The sequence below is a fragment of the Schistosoma mansoni genome (genome assembly GCF_000237925.1).
Source record: "Schistosoma mansoni, WGS project CABG00000000 data, chromosome 1 unplaced supercontig 0076, strain Puerto Rico, whole genome shotgun sequence".
Lineage (NCBI taxonomy): Eukaryota > Metazoa > Platyhelminthes > Trematoda > Strigeidida > Schistosomatidae > Schistosoma > Schistosoma mansoni.
In genome coordinates this window covers 1,412,249-1,421,613 of record NW_017385990.1, presented here as the reverse complement: position 1 = coordinate 1,421,613, position 9,365 = coordinate 1,412,249, and the positions used below count along the sequence as shown (strand labels likewise).

At 38.2% G+C, this 9,365-nt stretch overlaps 1 protein-coding gene across 1 annotated transcript in view; it reads left to right on the top strand.

The window, feature by feature from the left end:
• Smp_176780 (hypothetical protein) overlaps positions 1 to 8,026 on the top strand; it is a gene marked incomplete at both ends in the record, with an annotated part of 33,239 nt that extends 25,213 nt beyond the window's left edge. The window contains 2 exons of the mRNA XM_018791788.1: positions 3,761 to 3,861; positions 7,716 to 8,026. Coding sequence (XP_018645107.1) covers positions 3,761 to 3,861; positions 7,716 to 8,026 — 412 coding nt within the window. The remainder of the gene's footprint in view (positions 1 to 3,760; positions 3,862 to 7,715) is intronic.
• Positions 8,027 to 9,365: the final 1,339 nt, after the last annotated feature.

Here is a 9,365-nt window from a genome sequence, read left to right as displayed (position 1 = left end):
GGACGCGCCCTGCTGAGGAGTCCCATAATAAGATGAAGCGGCTGTCCAGCGCCTCTAGGTTTTTCAAGGTGGTCTAGCTTTCAATTTTGACTCAGATCTCAACTCTATAAAATTACTAAAATCTCCACCAAACCCCTTATGATAAGTGAATATCCTTATTGTTGAGCTACTTATATTATACTTCAGTAGTACATTTATAGTAAATTTAATCAACCTACACAACTCTTGGTCATTGTTTCAAAAACTGATCATAATGAATAAATTAGTGTAAGATTGATAAGTATAACAAATGCCGGTTTTATTAGTAAAGCAAATTCAGATATTATGGTGATTGGAGGTGGTCAACAGGTAACCCTGGACCCGGGTTTCGTGATACTTGGCACTCGTCAGGAAGGTGTACCTGTAATCTTGAGGGAACTGGTGCTCCCTGACGGATTCGATCCCGTGTCACTCAGCTTCACACCTAGACTAGTAGCCACATTGCAACTTGATCGATATGATTCGACCAGCACTAAGACGGACTTGACACGCATGACATTGATCACCACCCAGTGATCAGTCAATTGTGAAATTCAGATATTATCTAAAGTAGATGTTTTATTCAGTCATATCTTAAAAATGATATTCATTTTTATACATCCATACTTGTCAAATGAAGTTACGTAATAATAAGGGGGGTTAGAGAAAAATATAAAGATGAAAATAATTTACAGGTCAGAATCATGAAAAATGATTTTCCATATGAAGAAAAAGGAAAGAAAAAGGTCATAACAATAACTGATTACAAGCAAAGATGGATAGTGGCTAGCAGTGGAATCCAGTTTGACTCGCATTTCGTCCTGTTTGTAACTCGTCACCTGGATGTACCTGTATCTCAGAGTTGATGTTTACTCTGGGACTCGAACCCGGTATCGTTAGCTTCAAACGTCATCACATTATCCACTCGGCCACTGAGTCCTGATAGCCACTTGCTTGTGCAATGGGGTGAAGTTTAAATTCACTTAGTATTGTTTGTTTGAATCTTCCCATTGCTTATAATGCTTGTGAATTAAGGCTATATTGCACATATGCCAATAAGAGACTGACCAGTTGCAGTCCCAAACATCAATAGGAAGATTCAATTGTAATCAGTTATTCATTTAGTATTGTTTGTTTGAACAAACAATACTCTCCAAGTGCTCTCATATGGACACGCGTATAAAGCCACTGCCAGAGAAGTCCTACTCAATGCCTTCTCGTGGCATTACTGTTGTTTACGAAATTAACAACACGAAAAGCGAATATCCGACTCTTTAACCGGGTTGGTGGACACGGAGAGTTCATATAGGGGATTTGGAAAACCCTGATTCCAAACCAATGGTGCACATGGGCTGGCTCCAGTATCCTGAAGAAACAAATGGCGTATGAATCAATCATTGGTCACCGGTTACCATGGGACTTCATCTCTTTATGATGCTCCACTGCCTTGTGGATCAGACCTTTAGATCAAAGACTCCGTGCGTAGCCTCCTAAGAAAACCACCCGTTTCAGTTTGAGCAGCCGGGCAGTATCACAGCCCTCACACAAATCAAATGAGATTTGTGAGGCGCATATATATCTGGTGCTTCCTTGTACCAATATTTATGTGTTCAAATAAATAATAATCGTCTAGATGAATGCTATCAATTGAAGCCTCAGATTACTAGCTACATAATCAGTTAAACATCGTTTGAAATTGGAACTTCACTACTCATCATTATATCAATAAACCAGTAATTCTAACGGTTTGGCGTTTAGTGGCAAAACTAAAGATTCTGGATTCAGTTTCTTGTAGGGTTGTGGATGCTCAACAATGCACAGTTTCATAATAGAACGAAAAAGCTGTCTAGTGCTCTCTGATTTTTATCGAGCTATGGGTTAGTGGTTAAGGTGTTTTTCTTCCGACCTTACTTCACTGGTTCGAGTACAAGTTCACCTACTTCGGTTTGTCCAGTCGGGTACTATTACTAATCCTCATACATGAATCGTAGCTCAAAGTTGAATATGCTAATCTGTATTTGGTGAATGGGTTACATTATATTAAGAGTTAATCTTTTCCAACCAAATCTGTCTTAAATATAAACTAAACACTAATCAACTTTTGATGTAAAGTAGTAACGTGATTAACAGTAATTGGCTTTCATAGCTATGGATCTAGAAGGATCATGCGTTTATCAGTTAATTTTCTATCCAATAGGTTCGGGTTATATGATTTAAATCTAAGTATTAATTTTAGAACAATGACGGAAGTTCGCCGAGAATTTTTTTCTAGGGTGGTAGAGAAGATTTGTAGCTCAGGAGGGGGTGATTTTGATGTAGGTTTGTTCTCTGGTCTGGATGGTTTAGTCGTGGAGCTTTCATTATCCTTCTGAACGAAATCATCAGCACAAACTTCGGGAGATACAATCAAAACAAAGAAATAAACAATGACAGATTTAAGGTCAATAAGAACCAATCAACATCGAGGTGTACAGGACAGGCTGTGAATCACATGTGGATAAAATTCAAACACTTCACTTCTACCCGAAGTTTATGCTGATAATATAGTTCAGAAGGACGATGAAAGCTTCACGACCAAACCATCCAGCTCAGAGAACTAACCTACATCAATATTTTTTTTCGTTACTTGTGGATATTTCAATGCACATGAATTCTTTTTATATTGTGATGAGATTATGTCTGGTCTTTTCCTAAGTCTTATGTTGTTGTACTACTGTTTATCATGTATTTGTAATGATTAAAATGATACTCCAGAATGTTTTTTCTTAAAAAGGAGATTTAACTCAAAAACCAAACATACTGTGACTTAACGACTAAATCACTTAAGTTTCAACTTGTAGGTAGGTCACTGATATGAATTCCATCTTATTTACTTCGACTTAGTCGGCTAAATAATATCACTAGCTCCTCTAACAGAAATAATATAGCTCAGACTTGAGTATTTAGGCTTGTATTTGACAAATGAGTTCCACTGACGAACATTACATGCATTCATATTAGTGTTTATATGTGACATTAATGTTGATAAACCTATTACATCTTGTTCTATCTTCTCATTTGTCTAATATTTATTTATTTGAACACATAAATATTTGTACAAAGAGGCATCAAATACATATTCGTCATACAAGTTACTTGATTTGTGTGTGGGTTGGGATACTGCTCGGGTGCCCAAACCGAAGCAGATGGTTTTCTTCGAGAGCCACACCCAGAGCCTTCAATCTAAAGGTCTGATTCATAAGGCAGTGAAACAACGTCAGGAGATGCAGTTCCATGGTAGCCGGTGACCAACAATTGGTTCATACGCCATTTGTTCCCTCAGGATCCTGTAGTCCATGTGCACCATTGATTTTGAATCAGGGTTTTCCATCTCCCCTAGGTGAACTTTCCGTGTCCACCGGCCCGGTTAAAGCACCGGACATTCGCTTTTTGTCCTCTCACTTTCGTAAATAACACCCCCGCCACGAGAAGGCAGTGAGTAGGACTTCCCTGGCGGAGGCTATATACGCGTGGTTATGTGAGAGCATCTCGAGAGGGAGAGCGGACTCTCCCCACTCTTGGCCGTACCCGTGCATTTAGGGGCTCTTTAGTATTTATAGCTGGGTAAATTAATTTTCAATGTTCAATCAATTTTAGATCTTTAGCAGAACAATTTATCTGATTTTTTGTTGTTTTGATGCCTATTCTGATCTATTTGGTTACATTTTTCTATTTATTTGTTTTGATCCAATCGATATTTTAGCTCTTTATCGAGTAATTCATCATATCAATCTATTACATCGACAACTCTTTCAGAGGAATGTTATCAAACAAATTCTTCATGTACAACATTTAATTCTTTTGGTAAGTTGATTTATTCCATTTTAAATGGATGTTTGTTTTTCTCCGTTCTCTTTTTATATGAACGATATTAGTTGTTGAAAAATGTTTGAAAATATTAGTCATGAGGTTCAAGTAGACATCTGGATCTATTTCATGAGAAAACAAACTGCTTACAGATAGAGTGTGTGTGTGTGACCGTCACGAAATAGATTTTTCTTGGATGTTTTGGTTATTTACTCAAGTTAAAAAAGGGTACCACTAGTTATTTATCTCTTTATTTTTTAAGTTCAGAAGTAGGAATAATTGGGAAGTGTCAGCTCTCCCTCTTTAAATGCTTTCACATTGCAACGCCTATACAGCCACTACCAGGGAAGCCCTACTTTCATTGCCTTGTCGTGGCGCAGTTGTTGTTTACGAAATTGAGAGGACAAAAAGCGAATGTCCGGTGTTTAACCGGGTTGGTGGATATGGAGGATCCACCTAGGTGAATTGGAAAACCCTGATTCCAAACCAATAATGTACATGGGCTGACTTTGGGATCCTGAAGGAACAAATGGCGTATCAACATATTGCCGGTGACCGGTTACCATGGGACTGCACCTCCTGACATTGTTTTACTGCCTTATGGATTAAACCTTTAGGTGGAAGGCTTTGGGTGTGGTCCATCGAAGCAAACCACTTGTTTGGGTTTGGGCATCCGAATAGTATCCTAGCCCAAACATAAATTAAGTGACTACTACGAAGTATTCTCTCATAGTAACCTTAACATGTAACTCTAACCACATATCACAACTATAAATTATTCAATAGTACTACATATACGTTGATTGGCTAACATTTGACTATATACTTTCTTAGTATTCTTTAAGAGTTACTAAAGTATTCTCTTACTACTCTTTAGTCTTCATCGAATAGTAATTTTGTTTTTCTTTTTCTAAAAGTTTTTAAAAAAGCGTGAGTCAATTTGAAGCTAGACCACCAAGGAAAACATGGAGGCACTGGACGGCCGTTTCGTCCTGTTGTGGAACTCCTCAGCAGTGAGCATCCACGACCTCGCCTCGTGAGATTCGTCCTATTGTGCCTACTACTGAGGAGTCGCACAATAGGACGAAACGACCGTTCAGTGCTTCCAAGTTTTCCCTGGTAGTCTAGCTTCAATTGACTCACGCTTTCAACCATGAAAATACTAAATCTCCACAAAAAACCTTCTGATTTTCTTTTAGCATTTACATTTTACAAGTCATTACCCTAAACCAAATCTATACTTTAATGTAATAATCAGCTTTAGAATCATTTAATGAAAAGCTTTATCTTCAAAATTCCATTTGTTTATTATAGGAGGTGTGTGTGTGTGTATGTTCAATGTTTCAATAGAATTTCAAAAGAGAAATAGTTTTTTTTTCAAATAACAACATAGATACTTATCAAGATTGAATTTTTTTCCCAAGAAGAGGTTATGAATAATTCGTCATTTATGTAGGTTTGAAGGAATCAGTTACTAGTATGGTGTGTACTACTGATGTCGATAGATATAAGTAGTATGTATCATCAATAGGAAGTGAAATATCTAGCGGTAGAAGGTTAAGATGATCGAAGAGCAGAAAATATGAACCTATGGCGAAGACGAGATATCCGTTTATCATTAAGGGACGAGTATACTGCACAGCAGTTCGTTTTGTTCTAGTTTACGGCTGTAAAACATGGCCATTAAGAGTCGAAGATACACGTAAGTTACTAGTATTTGACCACAGATATCTTAGAAATATTGCTCGCATCTTCTGGGATCACCAGGTAAGTAATAGTGAGGTTAGACACAGGGTATTAGGGAATGATGGTAAATTAGTTGATGAGGTCATGAATTCCTATTGACTGAGATTGTTGGTCTACGTGTTACGTATGTCTGAACACCGATTACCACGACGCGTTATGCTGACTAGGATAGGGGATGGTTAGAAGAAAGTTAAGGGCGGCCAAACCAAAACGTGGCATTAGAGCTTGAAGTCACTAATTTCTAGTTTGAGCCATGTTGGCAGATGCAGACTACTTAGTTGGGGTCCTCGTGACTATCGTAACCAATGGTTGGAGACTGTGTGTGACATGGCTCAGAATCGATCCTGATGGCGTATGTGTATACACTCTTTATCTTCTCTTAAACCTTGATATTAAAATCGCTTCATAAAATTCTTCCTTCCTATACTATATCCTTATATACAACCTTTCTTTTATATATTCACACCACTAAATTAACTACTTCTATGAATTCGGTGTTGATCTTGTTGTGCTAATGAGGTATGGGAACTTGGACCGATGCATATATGTGCCTGTTCCTACGTTGTAGCTGACTGACTGACTGACTGTATGGAAATTAAAGAATAAAGAAGTCCAAGACAATTGATTGATATTTAGCAAATGTAGTGTTTACTGTACGGTTCTCAGATTTTACTAAATGTTCCATAATTTTTGTATTCAAATACATTCTATTGCCCTTACTTGTGTTCTTGTTCACTACACTGAGCCATAATTACAGTGGGTAGGGATTAAATTTTTCAGTTTTCTTCTTTTCAAAAAGGCTGAATAGTATATAATATATTGATATGTTTGTAAGAATCAAGTAGATTTTCTTATTGGTTATTTTTTGGGACCAGTTTTGATCGAAATGTATGACAGAACAGCAGTTGTATTTAAACACATAAATATTGATACAAAGGGGCACCGAATACATATGCGCCGCACAAATCTCATTTGATTTGTGTGAGAGCTGTGATACTGTTCAGGTGCCCAAACTGAAGCATATGGTTTTCTTAAGGAGCCTTTCACCTAAAGGTCTGATCCACAAGCTTGTCTAAAAGTGATTTTGAACACTTTTCTAGCCAATGGAGGATTCTTCTCCTTACAGTTACTGATATTTATAGATCCTGAATCATCATATCAGTAGTTTAGTGTGATGTTTTCCTAGTTGGCCTTTTCTTAACAAGTTCTTTTCTACGTAATGAGGTTGTTAGCCACACACCAACCCTCTTTCTTTACTTGAGTTTAGGACCAACCTGTTTATACAATTAGAAATGATTGCTTGTTGTTATAGCGTGTGAGTGTGTGCGTACCCTGTTTGATATATGACGTGATGATCCCCGCCAATAAGAGAGGAGCGAATTATCGATTGTAACAGTGACTTACGAAAACCGTACGAGCAATCTAGAGTGTGTTTCGACCCCGCTATCTGCCTAGCCAAGCCAGTTAAGTCCAGAACACCAATATTAGCCTCTTCAATGTGAATCAGTATTCTCAAACATACTGGGTTTATATACCAAACAAAACTGACCGCATCGTACCATAAAAAAGGGAACAACATTTGTACAAGATTTGGCCAAATGTGGCTGTGAATAGGGGGAGCAGTAATTAATAGACTGGGTATAACTCAAGAATGGTAAATCGTACAATAATAGTCTATAGGTCAAAATAAAGCTTATAATAAGAGGGACAGGAATATGAATAGTTTAGTTAATTAACAATTATACAATGGGAAATATACATATCACATTGATCCATAAATAGTCCTCAAAGTTACTATTCATAATTCTCCACGGGATATAACAGAATCATTACACTTACTTACTTACTTACTTACTTACTTACTTACGCCTGTTACTCCCAATCGAGCATAGGCCGCCGAACTTTGGTTAGCATTTTTTTAGCGAGTTGGTTTTCTATGGGATGGGGTCGCTAACTCCATTCCCAACTCTCCTCCTTTATACGGGCTTGGGACCGTCAGTAGCCCCCGAAGGAGCTATACATATCACATTGGTCCATAAATAGTCCTCAAAAGTTACCATTCATAATTCTCCACGGGATATAACACTTGTTTTTTTTCATAATAGGGAATACACCTAATGGATTATCAAAACTACAAAATCGTAATAATTCTTCACATTCTACTAATACTAATGATGTAAACAATTCCATAAATCATCATGTTCATAGTCAACAATCACAACATCATCAACCGTTGAATTCAAATGGTCATCAACATAGTGGTACTTTGTTACAACCACGTTCATCTTCTGATTCTTCATCGAGTAAGTCAATTTTCATTATTATTATGATTATTGCTTATTATTCGACACCTATCTTCCTGTTGATAGTAAATAAAAAGAGGAATATACTACTTTTATCCCCCCCCCTCACCTGAACGGAACGATTCCAGTGAAAACTTTCTATTACCCATTTGTAATCATTTAGGACAAAAGCAGGCGATTTGTGCCCCCCAAAGGCCCTGGTACGGCCTAGAGTCGGGAGAGTTCGCTCTCCCTCTCGAAATGCCCTCACATGGCCACGCTTATATAGCTCCTGCCAGGGAAGTCCTACTCACTGTCTTCTCGTGGCGGGGGTGTTGTTTACGAAATCGAGAGGACGAAAAGTGAATGTTCGTCGCTTTAACCGGGTTGGTGGACACGGCGAGTCCACCTATGGGAGTTCGGAAACCCTGATTCCAAAGCAATGGTGCACATGGACTGACTCTAGTATCCTGAGGGAACAAATGGCGTATGAATCAATCTTTGGTCACTGGCTACCATAGGACTGCATCTCCTTACGATGCTCTACTGCCTTGTGGATTAGACCTTTAGGTGAAAGGCTCTGAGTGTGGCCCTTTAAGAAAACCACCTGCTTCATTTTGGGCACCTATTCAGTACCATAACCCTCACACAAATCAAATGAGATTTGTGCGGCACATATATTTCTGGTGCTTCCTTGCACCAATATTTATATGTTTAAATAAATAAAATTTTAATAATGAACTCATTCACCAAGTATATACTTTATATACTGTAATTTGATAACTTTCGCCAATGATTGAAAGCTAAATCTCGTAAACATCTATTATGATCAGCTGTGGGATACAGGATGAGCGTTTCTTTCTATTTGGGACTTCAATTGACGAATCCATCAAAGCTATAAATTTTCATTACTATTTAAGTTTGTATCTAGTTGAGAAAATAATACGATTAAATCAAGCATAAAAATTTATATTGTGATTAATCAGTGTAATTATATCACTCTTACAAGAAGTCAGTAGCTTCCCGAATAACACAGTGGTAAGGTTTCATACTGTGAATCTGGTTAACATGGATTTGAACTTCACTAGAAAGATCAGTCCCATCAAGATCACAGGTATCTCTTACCCAATACTGCTAGCTAACACGAAACGTAGTACCACAGTTTAGTTGAATGTTGTCATCATAGTAAACAAACTAAACGACTTGTTGAAAGCGTGAGTCAATTGAAGCTAGACCACCGGGAAAACCTGGAAGTAGTGGACGGCCGTTTCGTCCTATTGTGGGACTCCATGGATGCAAGCTCAATGGTCTGTCGGTCAAGTGCTCCGGCGCGAGACTGGTAGGTTCTGGGTTCGAATCTTGCGAGGCGAGGTTGTGGATACGCGCTGCTGAGGAGTCTCATAGTAGGACGAAACGGCCGTCCAGTGCTTCCAGGTTTTCCTTGGTGGTCTAGCTTCAATTGACTCACGCTTT